A 20,632-nucleotide genomic window follows, 5' to 3' on the forward strand; every position below is an offset into this window, starting at 1 on the left:
GAGTTCAAATTTAAACAAGCATACAAGCTAAATGCTAGTGGAATTTTAGAAAAGCTAGGAGTCATGAAATATATAAGTCGGGGTTTCAGAAACCTACAAATCTATTGGTAGCCCATTTGGCTGCCAATATTTTTGTCAGTGCTTGTATACTACAGTTGGGTGGAATGTGTAAATTAATGCAGGGTTTTTTTTTTGCCCGATTTTATAGCCGTTATTCGGTCATGTTCCCAATTGAAAATAGTATCTTTTCTCAATTGAAGCAAAAAAATTCCCAATTCAAAGCCAAAAAAAATCCAAGAAAAATCGATCCGTTTTACCGAGAAAAACAGCAAATATGTCTTTACTCCTGCATCTTGATTTGTAAATTCCTGATGAAAAGTCGCCCGCCATCTTGAAATTTGAAAAAATACATCGGTATGAAAATAACCAATAATTTAGCGATAAAGTTATAAAAATGTATCGAGTTTACAATGAATCAATTACAAATGCAATGCCCTAGTTATGTTTTCATAACTAATTTGTCAAAATGTTTTTAAAAGGCCGAAATTTGAGTTCAAAGTGCCTGGCCGCAAGCGTCACTATAATATACTCCGAAATTTCGAGTTGAAATTTACACAAAATACGTTCGTTCATCTTACATGATATTATTTATTTTGCATTTAGGGGTTATATTTGTCTAGCATTGGATTAAGATAATAAAAAGGAAGAGAATTAAGTTTAAATTACCAAATTTTTCGAGTTATATTGGAAAAACAACGGACATCGACGCTCGCGGGCACCTGTTATAACTCGGAATTCGGATAACATCTTTTCGGATACCAACGTTCAAGCATACTTTATCCTGTTACGTGTGACGGCTTTCTAGCGTTTAATTTTCATTTTGAAGTTTAATGGTGAAATGTTATGCAATCATCGCCTTCTGTAGCACAGTGAAATATCCTGGTGACTTCTGTCAGCAGATAAAAATTGCTGGGAAAAAATGTTGAAAAAATGATTGACTCAACTTCTTCCAGACTTACAGTCATTAAAACATTCAGCTTTATATATTAGTGTAAGATGACTTTCACTTCGAATTATTGTAGTTGTGCTTAATTCTGTGATTGTTTTTTAAAAATCTGTCGTAAGACAATCTGATCCTGCATTTATTTTTTATTTAATTCTAAAAGCCTTAATTATTAATCATTATCAAAAGCTTGTTCGTGTTAGTTTGATGAAGAACCTATGTGCGGCTGCACGAAGTCGACTTAGCCAAGAGTCACTGGTCAGTCTGATGAGGATATGTATCCACAAAGTCATCAGTCGCTTTCACCAGCACAACTTACCAGGGTTGACTTGTTGACTGTTTCAAGAATATGAAAGTCTGTGAAATTGATCTGTAAATCTTATCACACTGAGTTACAGTTAATTAAACATAAAAATCAGTAATTGTGTTCATTTTGGCTTTAACAAAAATGGATGTTGAAATTTGTACTTTTTCCGAATTTGGCAAAAATGCTGCGAAAATTCCCAATCCCAGGGGTATGGGTCATGTTCCCAAAATGGTGAGAAAAAACCCTGTAATGTAGGGTTTCATAATTATAGCCATACACATATCTTGTTATAAATTTTTTTTGTGAAATAGCAATGGGTATTACTCGTTTTTGTCCTGGTTTTTAGCTCACCTGAGCACGAAGTGCTCAAGGTGAGCTTTCGTGATCGCCCTGTGTCCGTCGTCCGTCCATCGTCAACAATTTGACTGTTAACACTCTAGAGGTTACAATTTTGACCTAATCTTAATGAAACTTGGTCAGAATGTTACCCTCAATAAAATCTTGAACGGGTTCGATATTGGGTCATCTGGGGTCAAAAACTAGGTCACCAGGTCAAATCAAAGGAAAAGCTTGTTAACACTCTAGAGGTCAAAATTTTGGCCCAATCTTAATGAAACTTGGTCAGAATGTTACCCTCAGTAAAATCTGATGAGTTCGATATTGGGTTATCTGGGGTCAAAAACTAGGTCACCAGGTCAAATCAAAGGAAATGGTTGTTAACACTGTAGTGGCCACATTTATGACCATATGTTAATGAAACTTGGTCAGAATGTTAATCTTGATGCTCTAAAGGTCAAGTTTAAATCTAGCTCAGGTGGGGTCAAAAACTAGGTCACTAGGTCAGATCAAAGGAAAAGTTTGTTAACACTCTAGAGGCCACATTTATGACTGTATCTTCATGAAAATCAGAATGTTAATCTTGATTATCTTTAGGTCAAGTTTGAATCTGGGTCATTTGGGGTCAAAAACTAGGACACCGGGTCAAATCAAAGGAAAAGCTAGTAAACACTTTAGAGGCTACATTTATGACGATATCTTAATGAAACTTACAATGTTGATCTTGATGATCTTTAGGTCAATAGGTCAGGTGAGCGATACAGGGCCTTCATGGCCCTCTTGTTTTTTTTCGTCTGAGTTAAGAAGATTAAACTAGTTAAACTGGGAATTTTTCTATCTTTAATGGCAATATCATAAAAAGAATTGTCTGTACATTACAATTGCAGTTTTATGTTATAAAAATGTTTAATAATTCTGTATGTATTAACCCTTAGCCCATTAAATTTCTAAAATGGACTGGTCCATCTTCCAATTTGGGCAGTACCATTAACTGTTCAAAGGGGTGCATGCCAAAAAGAAACTGAATGGAGAACAGTGCAGATCATAAGCAGACTGCAAGGATGTTTAGGTTGATCATGATCTACACTGGTTGCAAAGACTGAACCAGTTGTGTCCAGTGTGATAAGGGTTAAACAGTAATTTCATAAAAGTACTAAAACCTAGTAAATAACGTTTCTCATTTCTTGGCACTGTGTATTCACGGATCGGCATTTATGTTTGTCTGAACTACTGTATAGTTTCTGATATGAATTTGCTGAATTTTGCTTAATGTTCGATTTTTGCATGATGTGCAAGCATTTAAATATAATATCACTTAACTGCCTCATAATCAAATGCCTCTGATCTAATGTATTTCCTCTTAAAAATTTGGTAAACACTGACATCAGTCAAAACGAAAAGTACACTTTACTAAAGTTTAGCAGTGTAATATTAAGACTGGTTTGCATGGTGTTTTAAATATAGTTCAGAAATATTGATACCTTTGGATCAGTCTTCAATTTTGAGAATAACATGTTTTTGTAAACATTGTCTCCAGGTATGATTAAAAGCTTAGTTGTTTGCTGATTGTGTCAGTAGGTGGTAAGTTGATTATTGCCTCCAGCGTGTATCTCTCGATAAACAAGAGAGTTGTTGGCAAAGTTCGGTCAACATGATGCTTTATGTTGCAACTAGAGTGAAGCCTAGAGTATTGCTTTCCAGGCTACTCAGTATAGAGTTTCAAGGTAGCTCGGTGGGCATGCTCTGAAAAAAATTTAGTAGCCCGACAGAATTTTCTGGTAGCTTCCAGGCTCCGGACATGGGATTTCTGAAACCCTGTACTAGCTAGTTTTATATGTCAATAATTTACCAAGCAAATGTCTAAAAAACTGAAATAAAACTTGTTCTTTAAGTACAGATTTTCCTACCTTATTTTAACTAGTAGAACATATTGCTAAATTTGACCCCTAGGTGTTATTGAAAGAGAAATTCAGGAGTTGAAAACATGTCCAGCTTTACAGGGACAAACTTAAAGTAATTCTTTTCTGTGACATGGTGTGTCCAACCAGTACAGTGATCTGACAATAAATATTGGGTCCACTTGTTGGTATCTCAATTTATTTATCCTGGGTGTACTCAGTTCTTCCTGTTTGTGCTCAAGTAGGTCTAGGCAAATGTGCTTGTGTAGATTATGTGCCATAACACAAACAAAACAGGGAAGTGGTGATTGAGAAAAGTAACTTTTAAGTTAAAAGTTTGTTTAAACTTCTGTTTTCATAGTAGTAAATGTAATTTGATATTGTGCAATTATCTTTTAAGCCCTTTGAGTTTGACATACTTTGTAACTAGTTAAAACATTGGTTAATTCCTGGAACAAGACCTCCTGACCTGCAAGTTGGAGATATACCTGTCTGTAGATACTTACAAGTGGTACAGTTGTTATTAAATTTTAAATTCCATGATTCTTATACCCAGTTTTCATTACAAAATTGAAAGTAAAAATTGAACATTAGCATCCAGCTACTGAATTTGTCCCAGGCTAATGTTAGCTATATGTCTTACGGTTATATCTTTTTGGAACAGATCGTGATATGGGTGCACGTCACAGGGCACAAGCTTCAACCATTCACATCATGAGAGTGGAAGAGGTTGAAGCCAGCAAGACGAGACGTCCAAACGTCAAACAGTTCCACGTAAGTGAAATACTATAGTTTTATCTTTCATTAGTAGAGACTGCTCACAGGAGGTAAAATTGTTGGAATTGGGGTGAAGGGTTAAAATTAAACTGGATCTCTTCATAAAGTAATGCAGTGAGAAGCTTAGAAATAAAACAGAGAGAAATGTATGGGACAGAAAGAGGATTTCTTTTTCAGTTGGCACACTAAGTAGTTTGCCTCAGGTGTGAGGGGGCCAGGGTTTGAGTCTCAGTCGATGCTTAAATATTTTCAGTCTGTTACATTCCACAAATAGATCTGAATGGAAAGACTTTAACTTCTGAAATCAAAGACAGAATCTAAAATGGGAACAGTATAAGTAGCTGTGTGAAGTATAACAATGCACTTATACTACCTTGTTAAAGAGCTATCTTTTGTAACTTTGTAATGTGGCCGCCTTACTTGTGAGGGGTCTCTATTCCTTGATAATAGAGATATCTTTTGTAACAGTGTGGTAGTGTGCCTGCCTAAGGTGTCAGGCATCTGTGGTCTGAGTCCCAGTCATAAATACTTTCAGTCTGTTACATGTCCAAAAATGTATGTACTTGGTAGTATTCAGACATACCTCTATAGGTGCACAATCTTGCTGTGTTGTCAAAACTGTTTTTGATAAACATTTATATTGGTGCAGAATTAAAAAGCAGCCTGTCGCCTTTCTTGTCATATGAACATTGACTTGAAAGTGAATCTGGGCAGCAATACAAATGATTGTAATACAGAATACTGTAATGCTAACTTAATGCTGCATAAAAATGTTTTGTGTAATTATTCATTTGATTTCACCTTAAGATTATTTTTGTAACAGAGAGATGCAGTGCATTGTTTTATTTGTTTTTTAGCTCACCTGAGCAAGGTGAGCTTTTGGGATCGCCCTTTGTCTGTTGTCGTCCGTCCGTCGTCGTTTTGACTGTTACCACTCTAGAGGTCACAATTTTGGCCCAATCTTAATAAAACTTGGTCAGAAAGTTACTCTCAATAAAATCTTGGACGAGTTCGATATTGGGTTATCTGGGATCAAAAACTAGGTCACCAGGTCAAATCAAAGGAAAAGCTTGTTAACACTCTAGAGGTCACAATTTTGGCCCAATCCTAATGAAACTTGGTCAGGATGTTACCCTCAGTAAAATCTTGGATGAGTTCGATATTGGGTCATCTGGGGTCAAAATCTAGGTCACCAGGTCAAATCAAAGGAAAAGCTTGTTAACACTCTAGAGGTCACAATTTTGGCCCGATCTTAATGAAAATTAGCCAGGATGTTACCTTCAATAAAATCTTGGATGAGTTCAAATTGGGTCATCTGGGGTCAAAAACCGGGTCACCAGGTCAAATCAAAGGAAAAGCTTGTTAACACTCTAGAGGTCACAATTTGGGCCCTGTCTTCACGAAACTTGGTCAGAATGTTACCCTCAATAAAATCTTGGACGAGTTTGATATTGGGTCATCCGGGATCAAAAACTAGGTCACCAGGTCAAATCGATGGAAAAGCTTGTTAACACTGTAGAGGCCACATTTATGCCTGTGTCTTCATGAATGTTGGTCAGAATGTTAATCTTGATGATCTTAAGGTTCAGTTTGAATCTGGGTCATGTAGGGTCAAAAACTAGGTCACCAGGTCAAATCAAAGGAAAGCTAGTTAACACTCCAGAGGTCACATTTATGACCTTATCTTAATGAAATTTGGTCAGAATGTTAATCTTGATGATCTATAGGTCAAATTTAAATCTGGGTCTGGGGGGGGGGGGGGTGAAAAACTAGGTCACTAGGTCAGATCAAAGGGAAAGCTTGTTATCACTCGAGAGGCCGCATTTAAGACTGTATCTTTATGAAACTTAGTTAGAATGTTAATCCTGATGATCTTTAGGTCAGATCCAAGTCTGGGTCATGTGGGGTCAAAAACTAGGTCACCATGTCAAATCAAAAGGAAAAGCTAGTTAACACTCCAGAGGCCACATATATGACCATATCTTAATGAAACTTGGTCAGAATGTTAATTTTGTTGATTTTTAGGTCAGATTAAAATCTGGGTCAGGTGGGTTGAAAAACTAGGTAACTAGGTCAAATCAAAGGAAATGCTTGTTAACACTCTAGATGCTGCATTTATAATATATCTTCATGAAACTTAGTCAGAACGTTAATCTTGATGATCTTATGGTCAAGTTCGAATCTGGGTCATGTGGGGTCAAAAACTAGGTCACCGGGGCAAAACAAAGGAAAAGCTAGTTAACACTTTAGAGGCCACATTTATGACCATATCTTAATGAAACTTGGTCAGAATGTTAATCTTTTTGATCTTTAGGTCAGTAGGTCAGGTGAGCGATACAGGGCCTTCATGGCCCTCTTGTTTAAATAACTTGGCATAAATGTTCACCATAATGAGACGACCTGTCTTGCACAAGACCCTGACCCCTAGCTCCAAGGTAAAGGTCATGCTTGGAAGTCAAAGGTGTTTCTTGTCTAGTCCATAACTCAGTCTGACTAAAGTACATCTCCAGTTAATGCTACGCACATTGGATCTGAAGATGTGCTATTGATAGCCTCGTTATAATGACCCTTCTGCTAGCCAATCAGAGCCTTACTTACAACATTTTGTATGTGGAAGTAGAAGTTCAAAAAATCTATATTTAGCATGGGTTTCTCATGGTTTTTATGACAGCCACATCATGACTGCGCCGTTGTGTTTTGAGAAGTATCATATGTCACGGTACAAACTTGGTCACATAAGGGGAGAATATGTGCCAGGCAGCCAGTTAGCTCAGTTGGTAGAGCACTCGCCCTATAAGCTAGGGTCCCGGGTTCGAGACTAAATGCACATTTTTCTCACCCTGTGACAGTCTACACTATTTTGATGTTTCAGCCAAATGCTTGTTGAAACGAGTTGTCTGATTGGTTCAAATAAAAATAGATTTGCGAAAATAAAAATAGCACTGTCGGAAATCCAAAATTTACAGAAGACGAATGTCAATGGGTCATTCTCAGATCTTCTTTTAGATCAAGTACTTTAGTCAGATTGGTCCATAACTCTGCCATTTATCAAGGGATTTGAAAATAATTTGGCACAAATGTTAACCATATTGAGGTGTGTCACGCTTATGACCTGGGTCTTTCGAGTCAAGGTCAAGGTAAGAAAAGGATGTGTGATTTTTTTTGCGCAGACAACTGTAGCATTCTTGGGCACACTTCGGGGGCAAGTACCAGTAGTGACAGTTCTTGTTATGCACTAAAGTAGAGGCATTATAGTAATGTCACTGTCCATTAATTTTTAGCTAGACTTTTCGAAGAAAAAGTAGTGCTATTGCACTCGTCCCAGCGTGGACGTCGCCATTGGTTAAAGTTTCTGATAAAGTCAGATATCTGTTACTATCAAAGCTATTGACTTGAGACTTGTAATAGTTAAATTTACTATCAGTCTACACCAGGAGAAACAATCCCCATAACTCTGATTTGAAAATTAACAGAGTTATGCCCCTTTTTAACTTGGATTTTTTTTTAGCTCACCTGTCACAAAGTGACAAGGTGAGCTTTTGTGATCGCGCAGCGTCCGTCGTCCGTCCGTGCGTCCGTCCGTCCGTGCGTAAACTTTTGCTTGTGACCACTCTAGAGGTCACATTTTTCATGGGATCTTTATGAAAATTGGTCAGAATGTTCAGCTTGATGATATCTAGGTCAAGTTCGAAACTGGGTCACGTGCAGTCAAAAACTAGGTCAGTAGGTCTAAAAATAGAAAAACCTTGTGACCTCTCTAGAGGCCATATATTTCACAAGATCTTCATGAAAATTGGTCAGAATGTTCACCTTGATGATATCTAGGTCAAGTTCGAAACTGGGTCACGTGCCTTTAAAAACTAGGTCAGTAGGTCAAATAATAGAAAAACCTTGTGACCTCTCTAAAGGCCATATTTTTCATGGGATCTGTATGAAAGTTGGTCTGAATGTTCATCTTGATGATATCTAGGTCAAGTTCGAAACTGGGTCACGTGCGGTCAAAAACTAGGTCAGTAGGTCTAAAAGTAGAAAAACCTTGTGACCTCTCTAGAGGCCATACTTATGAATAGATCTTCATGAAAATTGGTCAGAATGTTCACCTTGATTATATCTAAGTCAAGTTTGAAAGTGGGTCACGTGTTTTCAAAAAGTAGGTCAGTAGGTCAAATAATGAAAAAACCTTGTGACCTCTCTAGAGGCCATATTTTTCATGGGATCTGTATGAAAGTTGGTCTGAATGTTCATCTTGATGATATCTAGGTCAGGTTTGAAACTGGGTCAACTGCGGTCAAAAACTAGGTCAGTAGGTCTAAAAATAGAAAAATCTTGTGACCTCTCTAGAGACCATACTTTTCAAAGGATCTTCATGAAAATTGGTCAGAATGTTCACCTTGATGACATCTAGGTCAAGTTCAAAACTGGTTCACATGCCATCAAAAACTAGGTCAGTAGGTCAAATAATAAAAAAACCTTGTGACCTCTCTAGAGGCCATATTTTTCATGGGATCTGTATAAAAATTGGTCTGAATATTCATCTTGATGATATCTAGGTCAAGTTCGAAACTGGGTCAACTGTGGTCAAAAACTAGGTCAGTAGGTCTAAATATAGAAAACCTTTTGACCACTCTAGAGGCCATATTTTTCAATGGATCTTCACGAAAATTTGTCTGAATGTTCACCTTGATGATATCTAGATAAAATTTGAAACTGGGTCACATGTTGCCAAAATTAGGTCAGTAGGTATAAAAATAGAAAAACCTTGTGACCTCTCTAGAGGCCATACTCTTCATGAGATCTTCATGAAAATTGGTGAGAATGTTCACCTTGATAATATCTAGGTCAAGATCAGAACTGGGTCATGTGCCTTCAAAAACTAGGTCATTAGGTCAGATAATAGAAAAAACTTGTGACTTCTCTAGAAGCCATATTTTTCAATGGATCTTCATGAAAATTGGGTCATGTGGAGACAGGTGAGCGATTCAGGACCATCATGGTCCTCTTGTTGTTTAAAGTTTTTGATAAAGTCAAATATCCCTGTTATTATATAGCTTTAGACTTGAAACTTAAAATAATTATTTCCTATCAAAGTCTACACCAGAAGAAACAATCCCCATAATTCTGATTTGAATTTTGACCCCTTTTTATGCCCCCGAAGGGAGGCGTATTAGTTTTCAACTGTCCTTTCGTTAGTTCGTCCGTTCCTCACAACATTAACTTTTTGCATGAAGGCACTTTACTCACGAACCACTGCACCCAGGACTTTCAAACTTCACATGCTGATAGTACTCATTGAGTACACCACCCCTACTTACTTTGGGGTCACCAAGGCAAAGGTCACAGTCACAGGGGCCAATGTTAACTTTTTGCATGAAGGCACTTTACTCGCGAACCACTGCACCCAGGACCTTCAGACTTCACATGCTGATAGTACTTATTGAGTACACCACCCCTTTTGACTTTGGGGTCACCAGGTCAAAGGTCAAGGTCACAGGGGCCATTGTTAACTTTTTGCATGAAGGCTTTTTACTCGCGAACCACTTCACCCAGGACCTTCAAACTTCACATGCTGATAGTACTTAATGAGTACACCACCCCTACTGACTTTGGGATCACCAGGTCAAAGGTCATCACCAGGTCAAGGTCACCAGGTCAAAGGTCAAGGTGATGCGGGGGGGGGGGGGGGGTTTGGGCATTTGTCAACATTAGTGACAGCTCTTGTTAACTTAGATTTTTGTACCCCCCGACAACAAAGTTGTAAGGGGGGGTATACTGGTTTCAGGTTGTCTGTCTGTCCGTCTGTCCGTAGACGCAATCTTATGCGCACCATCTCTCCTTATCCCCTTGACACAATTTAATGAAACTTCACACAAGTGATCAGTACCAACAGTAGTTGTGCATGGGGCATGTTAGGTTCTTTTAGAAAAAAAATTTGCAGAGTTATGGGACTTTGTTTTTTTGTTACTATACTATATACATAGACACAATCTTGTGCGCACCATCTCTCCTCATCCCCTTGACACAATTTAATGAAACTTCACACAAGTGATCAGTAACAACAGTATTTGTGCATGGGGCATGTTAGGTTCTTTCAGAAAAAAAATTTGCAGAGTTATGGGACTTTGTTTTTTTGTTACTATACTATATACATAGACACAATCTTGTGCGCACCATCTCTCCTCATCCCCTTGACACAATTTAATGAAACTTCACACAAGTGATCAGTACCAACAGTAGTTGTGCATGGGGCATGTTAGGTTCTTTTAGAAAAAAAATTTGCAGAGTTATGGGACTTTGTTTTTTTGTTACTATACTATATACATAGACACAATCTTGTGCGCACCATCTCTCCTCATCCCCTTGACACAATTTAATGAAACTTCACACAAGTGATCAGTAACAACAGTAGTTGTGCATGGGGCATGTTAGGTTCTTTCAGCGACAAAAATTGCAGAGTTATGGGACTTTGTTTCTTGTTAACATACTATGTACATACAGTCTGCATATGCAATCTTGTGCATGCCTAATCTACCAAACCCTTACACACAATTTAATGAAACTTCACACAAGTGATCAGTACCAACCCTAGTTGTGCATGGTACATGTTACATTCTTTTAGATAAATATTCTGCATAGTTATGGGACTTTGTTTTTTGTTACTATACTGTAGTATACATACAGTCTATATACATACAGTCCACATAATTATGCAATCTTGTGTGCGTCAGATTGAAATGTACTTTGTCAGTGCATGCGGGGGGTACATTCATCACCTTTAGTGATAGCTCTAGTTTTTGTTAGTTTTATAAAGTTTTTACTGGCAAAGCTCTAATTTAGGGTCAAGCACTGAGAAAAGTCGAGTATGCTGTCATCAGACAGCTCTTGTTAGACTGTCTGTTCATCCAAGACACTGTTTCTCAGTTATTACTTTTAAAAGATTAAGAGATTTCACTGAAACGCATCAATATATAAATGTATCAATATTAAGATTATGATATTCTTGTTGAAAAGGCAGTTCCATACATGTGGGGTCAAAAGCAGTATTGGTTTGGCTTTAAAGTCTTGCCATAAAGCATGCACAGTGAGAAGTGTTTTGCAAGGAAGAAAACTGAATTATGCTTTTTATAAGTTTTCACTTACACTTGTTTTATGCTATATCATAATATGTCAGAAGAGTCATTTTCTATGTGGAATTTTCAAGTTTGGTAAATACCAGTGGGTATGCTTTGATTAAGAACATGTTTGCCCTTTTGTTCATAAAACTAGCGATGACGACACAGTAAGAGCAATTACCTCTCTTGGTTATACTCTGTCTCCTTAAATGACATTTCATGACCCCAATTATCACATCTATGCAAAAAGGTGGTAGACTTCTGACTTTTAAGAATTTCTTGTTTTTGCTGTATGAAAGGCAGTGCTCCAGCTAACTATTTACAGCAGGGCGCATCGCCCGTTCCGAAATTCGTTCCGCCCTGTTGCCCCGCCAGGCACCCTGCCCGTTTTACAACCGTTCATTTCTTTTTTTAAGCCAAACTTCCCTTTTTTGCCTCAGTGATTATAATACACTGCTTTATTGCCCCCTTTTTATCGAGTGATACACGCCTGGGGGGGGGGGGGGGGCATTGACATAATTAGCAAACAATTAAACAATTACCTGCTGTAATTGTGCCCGAGGCAGACCATGATATTTTAGACTGCTCCACTAGCATTAAAATCATTGAACCTTAGTGTTAAAACAGTTTGCAAACCAGTCTGAAATCATTATCATTTCACGCCACCTGTCAAAGTGTACTTTCGTTTTCGGTAATATAGTCTTAAATACCCCGTTATACACAACTGAAACTAAACTCCAGACAACAGACATTTATATGTAATTAATAAAAATCGATCACAATCAAATTTAAATAGGAAAATATTTTGATTTTATCGTTTTACAAGTTTTTGAAATCGAAAGTAAGTTGTCGTCTGCTTTGTGAAATTGCCGATTTTTCATGAAGATTTCTTTGAAATTAGTTTTCTAAGATGTAATGACAGGGTACACTTTAATGTCAGATACTGTGAAATGCTGTTAAACTGTCTTTGCATCATAATATTTTTTCAAAAATATTGTTTAAACTGGACATTCCACGACTTTTAGAAAAAAAGTGTTACCATATCTGGATATAAAATTTTGGATACCCGGAATATGTCTATTACAAGTGCTTAACTTGCTTTTAGACTGTTGTAAGTTAAAAACTTTGCCTGATTTCATTTATTTAAGTGGAAGTTTAAACTTTATTTTCTGTATATAATATGTTGCAGGTATAAATTTATAAATATCAAGTAGCCTACATGGAGAAGATGTGTACTGAAATTGTAACAAGTAAAATAGGCCTAAACACATAGATATTGTTATTCAGTATGTAATTACAAAGAAATGTTACAAGTTGAAAATCAATGCCAAGTAAAATACAAACAGCAGAATTTTTAGTTAATAAATAGGTGCATTAGAGATGACAGACATAGCCTATTAAATGACAATACCTAAAGTGTGCCAAAAAACATGCCTAAATTATGCCAAATTCCATGCCTAAAGTATGTTAAAATGCACTGTATGCATGGATCAGTTATATTTTTTTCCCGGGGGAGAACGGTCCCGGACCGACCACCACCCCATATGTGCCCTTTTCAGTGCCAGCACCCTGCCCTTTTTTAATCCTAGCTGGAGCACTGAAAGGTCAAAAGTAAATACCAATGTGTACGCTTTGATTAAGAACACGTTTGCCCTTTTGTTCATAAAACTTGCGATGCCTCGCTGTGAGGACAATGACCACACTTGGTCACACTCATGTCTCCTTAAATGACATTTCATGAGCCCCGTATTATCACCTCAGTGCGAAGAAGTGGCTGACTTCTTACTTCTTATAAGTATAGATTTCTTGTTTCTGCTGTATGAAAGGTCAAAAGTCTTTAAGTGTCATTGCTGCTCATGGCTTTTTCATCCTTATTTGACAGAAGCCAATATTCAGCCACTTCTCAATCAAGAAAATATATTATTTCCCAGTTGTGGCAGAGAACTTCCCAGTTATAAAAGATAAATTAAAAAAAAATGTACTTTGATACTCGTGTTGCAGGAAATAATGTATTTCAAATTTGGAAGCCACAAGATTTTATGCCTTTTAGACCTTTGTTACAGAAGGAAAAATGGCCTTTTTTCAATATAACTTTAAACAACATTATTCTCCCAAAATGGACAGTTATTACATATGAATTTCCTAATTTGAAAGGCAAAAGCCTTTTCCCAAATGCAGGATGAAAAGCCCCAAACATTGGTAAACCTTAAATCTTCTCTTTTGAGTAGTTAGGCAGACACTAAAGACAACGTATTTGCTGGACTGAAATGTGTGGAAATTTTCAAATAAACAATAGACATTTAAAGAAAAGAGAGTTGTATTATGCAGATTGCCCAAGGTTGAAAGGGGATGAGAACAATACTGAGTTATCCAAGGTTTCAAGTAGTAGGCAACAACCTTAAGTTGGTTTGGTGGCTAGTCTTGACAAGTAGAAGGCAGCCAGTTTAAGTTGGTTTGGTGGCTGGTCATGGCAAGTAGAAGGCAGCCAGTTTAAGTTGGTTTGGTGGCTAGTCTTGGCAAGTAGTAGGCAGCCAGTTTAAGTTGGTTTGGTGGCTAGTCTTGGCAAGTAGTAGGCAACAACCTTAAGTTGGTTTGGTGGCTAGTCATGGCAAGTAGAAGGCAGCCAGTTTAAGTTGGTTTGGTGGCTAGTCATGGCAAGTTGAAGGCAGCCAGTTTAAGTTGGTTTGGTGGCTAGTCATGGCAAGTAGTAGGCAGCCAGTTTAAGTTGGTTTGGTGGCTAGTCACGGCAAGTAGTAGGCAAAAACCTTAAGTTGGTTTGGTGGTTAGTCTTGGCAAATAGAAGGCAGCAAGTTTGAGTTGGTTTGGTGGCTAGTCATGGCAACTAGTAGGCAACCAGTTTAAGTTGGTTTGGTGGCTAGTCATGGCAAGTAGTAGGCAGCCAGTTTAAGTTGGTTTGGTGGCTAGTCTTGGCAAGTAGTAGGCAACCAGTTTAAGTTGCTTTGGTGGCTAGTCATGGCAAGTGGTAGGCAACCAGTTTAAGTTGGTTTGGTGGCTAGTCTTGGCAAGTAGAAGGCATTCAGTTTAACTTGCTTTGGTGGCTAGTCATGGCAAGTAGTAGGCAACCAGTTTAAGTTGGTTTGGTGGCTAGTCATGACAAGTAGTAGACAGCCAGTTTAAGTTGGTTTGGTGGCTAGTCTTGGCAAGTAGTAGGCAGCCAGTTTAAGTTAGTTTGGTGGCTAGTCATGGCAAGTAGTAGGCAGCCAGTTTAAGTTGGTTTGGTGGCTAGTCTTGGCAAGTAGTAGGCAACCAGTTAAGTTGGTTTGGTGGCTAGTCATGGCAGGTAGTAGGCAACCATCTGAAGTTGGTCTAGAGTCTAATTATAGCAAGTACTGTGAAATCATTTAAATTTGCTGGCATGAAATTTCGCGCAAATGTGAAAAAGGACTGTTTCGCACGGGATTTAATTCGCGCATTTTCCATTTTAGAAATGAAAAATAAAGTTAAAAATAATAATAGCACGGTCTTTAATTCACGCTTCAGTCCTAGCGCGAAATACACGAACATTCGAATAGAAACGATTTCACAGTATTTGGCAATCACCTTAAGTTGGCAAGTAGTAAGCAATCACCTTAAGTTGGATTGGAGGCTAATCATGACATTGAAGTAGTTGAAAACTTGGGCATTTTTGAAAGATATAGTTGATATATCACAAAATATTCCTGTTGCGTTCCTTCTTGCATTAAATCCTACTTTAGGAAAATGCTTAAACTTGCTGCTACAACTCCTACTACCCAATTGACTATAGCACAGTCTTGCTGTGTTAACTGCGAATTGCTGTTGAACGCTTTCATATTGGTGCAAGATCAACTTGCAACCCGTCGCCTTTCTTATTTCAGTATGGATGTGAAAGTGAATCAGGGTAGCAACAATGTTACATGCATGTGTACTTCTAGAAAGTAACGTTATCAATTTATGTTGACTTTTATTGATTTTTTATTATGTCTCCCACCATACAGTGGTGTGGGAGACATTGATTTACTCTTCTCTGTGTCTGTCACAAATCTTGTCTGCACTCTGAGTCAAATATTTCTCTTCCAATCTTCACCAAACTTGGAACAAAATGTGTTTGACCATAAGTCCTCAGCCAAATTTGATAACTAGCCAAATTGGCCTAGGCACTTAGGAATTATGGCCCTTGAATTACAGAAAATTGGCCTTTTTACTCTTGTCCGTGCTCTAAGTCAAACATTTCTCATCCGATCTTCACCAAACTTGAACAAAATGTGTTTGACCATAAGTCCTTGGCCAAGTTTGATAACTAGCCAAATCGGCCCAGGCACTTCGGAAATAGGGCCCTTGAATTACCGAAAATCGGCTTTTTTACTCTTGTCCGCGCTCTAAGTCGTACAGTTCTCTTCCAATCTTTACCAAACTTGAACCAAATATGTTTGACCATAACTCCTCAGCTAAGTTTATTTACTAGCCAAATCACCACAGGCACTTTGGAATTATGGCCCTTGAATTACCCAAAATCAGCCTTTTTACTCTTCAAAGGTATTCTTATGAGTAAACAGTATGTAAAGACTGACTTACTATTTAGATAATTAGGCAGTTGTGGGAGATGCGCTTTTCTCAAAAGCAGCTCTAGTTGTCAGTTGATGTTATGATATCTTTCAAAGTAAAGTCTGAAATGCTGACTTTTGCACAATCTTGCAGTGTTAACAGCTGACTGTTGTTGAACACTTAAATATTTGGTGCTAGAATAATTCGCTGCCAGTCGCCTTTCTCGTCATTTGTATTTTGATTTGAAAGTGAATCTGGCCAGCAATAATTAGCTTAATGATAACTAGAAAAGATCAACAGGTAATCATCTACAAAAAGATCAATAGATTATCATCAACTAATAAATCAACTGGTAAACATCAACTTAAATGAAGGCAATAAAGCACCAAATACCTTGTATTGATAACAAAATTGAATTATGTACTGTAAAACAAGGTATTTTTGTGGATGGATTTACTTTCACTGTATTTGTTAACTGTCCAGAAAAAATTAATTCTGGTGTTAGTGCTACTGTTCTTTTAAATTGTCCTTTATGTTTCGCCAGTGTTGGTAGTATTTTTAGCCCACCATCATCAGATGGTGGGCTATTCAAATCACTCTGCGTCCGTGGTCCGTCGTCCTTCCGTCCGTCCGTCCGTCTGTCTGTCTGTCCGTCCTTCCGTCCGTTAACAATTTCTTGTTATCGCATCTCCTCAGAAACTACCAGGGGGATTTTGACCAAACTTTGTCAGAATGATGTATTGGTACCCTAGTTGTGTCCCTCTGAAAATCAGACTGGTTCAACAATTTTTTAGTAAGTTATGGCCCTTTGTTTATTTCTATAATTTACATAGATTTATATAGGGAAAAATTTTGAAAATCTTCTTGTCCAAAACCACAGAGCCTAGGGCTTTGATATTTGGTATGAAGCATCATCTAGTGGTCCTCTACCAAGATGATTCAAAATATTTCCTTGGGGTCTAATATGGCCCGCCCCGGGGGTCACATGGTTTATATAGACTTCTATAGGGAAAAACTTTGAAAAACCTCTTGTTCAAAACCACAGGGCCTAGGGCTTTGATATTTTGTATATGACATCATCTAGTGGTCTTCTACTAAGATTGTTCAAATTATCCCCCTAGGGTCAAATATGGCTCCGCCCCAGGGGTCACATGGTTTACATAGACTTACATAGGGAAAAACGTTGAAAATCTTCTTGTCCAAACCACAAAGCCTAGGGCTTTGGCATTTGTAATGTAGCATCATCTCTACCAAGTTTGTTCAAATTATCCCCCTAGGGTCAAATATGGCCCCGCCCTGGGGGGTCACATGGTTCATATAGACTTATATAGGGAAAAGATTTTAAAATCTTCTTGTCAATAACCTACAACATTCAAATTTGGACCACATGTATGGTTTCGAGTGGCAAGATGAACCTTGACATGAGTTGACCTTGATTTTGACCTAGTGACCTACTTTCACATTTCTGTAGCTACAGCCTTCAAATTTGGACCACTTGCATAGTTTTGTGCACTGAAAAAAACTTTGACCTTGACTTTGACCTAGTGACCTACTTTCACATTTTTGAAGGTACAGGCTTCAAATTTGGACCACATGCATAGTTTTGTGTTCCGAATTGGAATTTGACCTTGATTTTGACCTACTGACCTACTTTCACATTTCTCAAGCTACAGCCTTCAAATTTGGACCACATGCATAGTTTTGTGTACCGAAACAAACATTGACCTTTACATAGACCTAGTGACCTACTTTCACATTTTTGAAGGTACAGGCTTCAAATTTGGAACACATGCATAGTTCTGTGTTCCGAAATAAAATTTGACCTTGATTTTGACCTAGTGACCTACTTTCACATTTCTCGAGCTACAGCCTTCAAATTTGGACTACGTGCATAGTTTTGTGTACCAAAATGAACTTTGACCTTAAGATTGACCTAGTGACCTACTTTCACATTTATGTAGCTACAGGCTTCAAATTTAGACCACATGCATAGGATTGTGTACCGAAACAAACTTTGACCTTGACATTGACCTAGTGACCTACTTCCACATTTTTGAAGGTACAGGCTTTAAATTTTGACCACATGCATAAATTTGTGTTCTGAAGTGTAATTTGACCTAGATTTTGACCTAGTGACCTACTTTCACATTTTTTCCTTGAAATTGATCTAGTGACCTACTTTCACATTTCTCAAGCTACAGCTTTCGAATTTGGACCACATGCAAAGTGTTGTGTACGGAAATGAAATTTGACCTTGAGCTAGTCAGTAAGTCTTGAAATTTGGAACACTCTAAAAAGGCACATTGGTGGGCGCCAAGATCACTCTGTGATCTCTTGTTGGACATGCACCAGTTTCGATTTTAAAAATTGTAAACTTAACCTTTCAAAAATGGCTGATTTTACAGCATACATGTATGTACATGCTGTAACTTGTCCTTAATGTGCATGTCATGTAGTAGGCAGCCAGTTTAAGTTGGTTTGGTGGCTAGTCATGGCAAGTAGAAGGCAGCCAGTTTAAATTGGTTTGGTGGCTAGTCTTGGCAAGTAGTAGGCAACCAGTTTTAAGTTGGTTTGGTGGCTAGTCATGGCAAGTAGTAGGCAACCATCTGAAGTTGGTCTAGTGTCTAATTATAGCAAGTACTGTGAAATCATTTAAATTTGCTGGCATGAAATTTCACGCAAATGTGAAAAAGGACTGTTTCGCGCAGGATTTAATCCGGCATTTTCCATTTTAGAAATGAAAAATAAACTTTAAAATAATAATAGCGCGGTCTTTAATTCGCGCTTCGGTCCTAGCGCGAAATACATGAAAATCCGTCCTTCGCGAATAAAAATGATTTCACAGTATTTGGCAATCACCTTAAGTTGGCAAGTAGTAAGCAATCACCTTAAGTTGGATTGGAGGCTAATCATGGCATTGAAGTAGTTGAAAACTTGGGCATTTTTGAAAGATATAGTTGATATATCACAAAATATACCTGTTGCGTTCCTTCTTGCATTAAACCCTACTTTAGGAAAATGCTTAAACTTGCTGCTACAACTCCTACTACCCAATTGACTATAGCACAATCTTGCTGTGTTAACTGCGAATTGCTGTTGAACACTTTCATATTGGTGCAAGATCAACTTGCAACCCGTCACCTTTCTTATTTCAATATGGATGTGAAAGTGAATCAGTGTAGCAACAATGTTACCTGCATGTGTACTTCTAGAAAGTACCGTTATCAATTTATGTTGACTTTTATTGATTTTTTATTATGTCTCCCACCATACAGTGGTGTGGGAGACATTGATTTACTCTTCTCTGTGTCTGTCACAAATCTTGTCTGCGCTCTAAGTCAAATATTTCTCATCCGATCTTCACATAACTTGGAACAAAATGTGTTTGACCATAAGTCCTCAGCCAAATTTGATAACTAGCCAAATTGGCCTAGGCACTTCGGAATTATGGCCCTTGAATTACCGAAAAATGGCTTTTTTACTCTTGTCCGCGCGCTCTAAGTCAAACATTTCTCATCCGATCTTCACCAAACTTAAACAAGATGTGTTTGATAATAAGTCCTTGGCCAAGTTCGATAACTAGCCAAATCGGCCCAGGCACTTTGGAAATAGGGCCCTTGAATTATCGAAAATCGGCTTTTTTTTTCTTGTCCGCGCTCTAAGTCATACAGTTCTCTTCCGATCTTTACCAAACTTGAACCAAATGTGTTTGACCTTAACTCCTCAGCTAAGTTTATTTACTAGCCAAATCGCCACAGGGACTTTAGAATTATGGCCCTTGAATTACCCAAAATTAGCTTTTTTACTCTTCAAAGGTATTCTTATGAGTAAACAGTATGTAAAGACTTACTTACTATTTAGATGATTAGGCAGTTATGGGAGATGCGCTTTTCTCAAAAGCAGCTCTAGTTGTCAGTTGATGTTATGATATCTTTCAAAGTAAAGTCTGAAATGCTGACTTTTGCACAATCTTGCAGTGTTAACAGCTGACTGTTGTTGAACACTTAAATATTTGGTGCTAGAATAATCCGCCAGTCGCCTTTCTCATCATTTGTATTTTGATTTGAAAGTGAATCTGGCCAGCAATAATTAGCTTAATGATAACTAGAAAAGATCAACAGGTAATCATCTACAAAAAGATCAATAGATTATCATCAACTAATAAATCAACTGGTAAACATCAACTTAAATGAAGGCAATAAAGCACTAAATACCCAGTATTGATAACAAAATTGAATTATGTACTGTAAAACCAGGTATTTTTGTGGATGGATTTACTTTCACTGTATTTGTTAACTGTCCAGAAAAAATTAATTCTGGTGTTAGTGCTACTGTTCTTTTAAATTGTCCTTTATGTTTCGCCAGTGTTGGTAGTATTTTTGGACATGCACCAGTTTCGATTTTAAAAATGGTAAACTTTACCTTTCAAAAATGCCTGATTTTACAGCATACATGTATGTACATGTTGTAACTTGTCCTTAATGTGCATGTCATGTAGTAGGCAGCCAGTTTAAGTTGGTTTGGTGGCTAGTCATGGCAAGTAGAAGGCAGCCAGTTTAAATTGGTTTGGTGGCTAGTCTTGGCAAGTAGTAGGCAACCAGTTTTAAGTTGGTTTGGTGGCTAGTCATGGCAAGAAGTAGGCAACCATCTGAAGTTGGTCTTAGTGGGCTATTATAGC

At 37.7% G+C, this 20,632-nt stretch overlaps 1 protein-coding gene across 1 annotated transcript in view; it reads left to right on the forward strand.

Moving 5' to 3' along the window:
• LOC123529456 (60S ribosomal protein L18a-like) overlaps positions 1 to 20,632 on the forward strand; it is a 33,799-nt gene that overhangs the window by 7,289 nt on the left and 5,878 nt on the right. Inside the window, exon 4 of the mRNA XM_045309785.2 lies at positions 4,209 to 4,318. Coding sequence (XP_045165720.1) covers positions 4,209 to 4,318 — 110 coding nt within the window. The remainder of the gene's footprint in view (positions 1 to 4,208; positions 4,319 to 20,632) is intronic.

Source organism: Mercenaria mercenaria, chromosome 13, assembly GCF_021730395.1.
Source record: "Mercenaria mercenaria strain notata chromosome 13, MADL_Memer_1, whole genome shotgun sequence".
Lineage (NCBI taxonomy): Eukaryota > Metazoa > Mollusca > Bivalvia > Venerida > Veneridae > Mercenaria > Mercenaria mercenaria.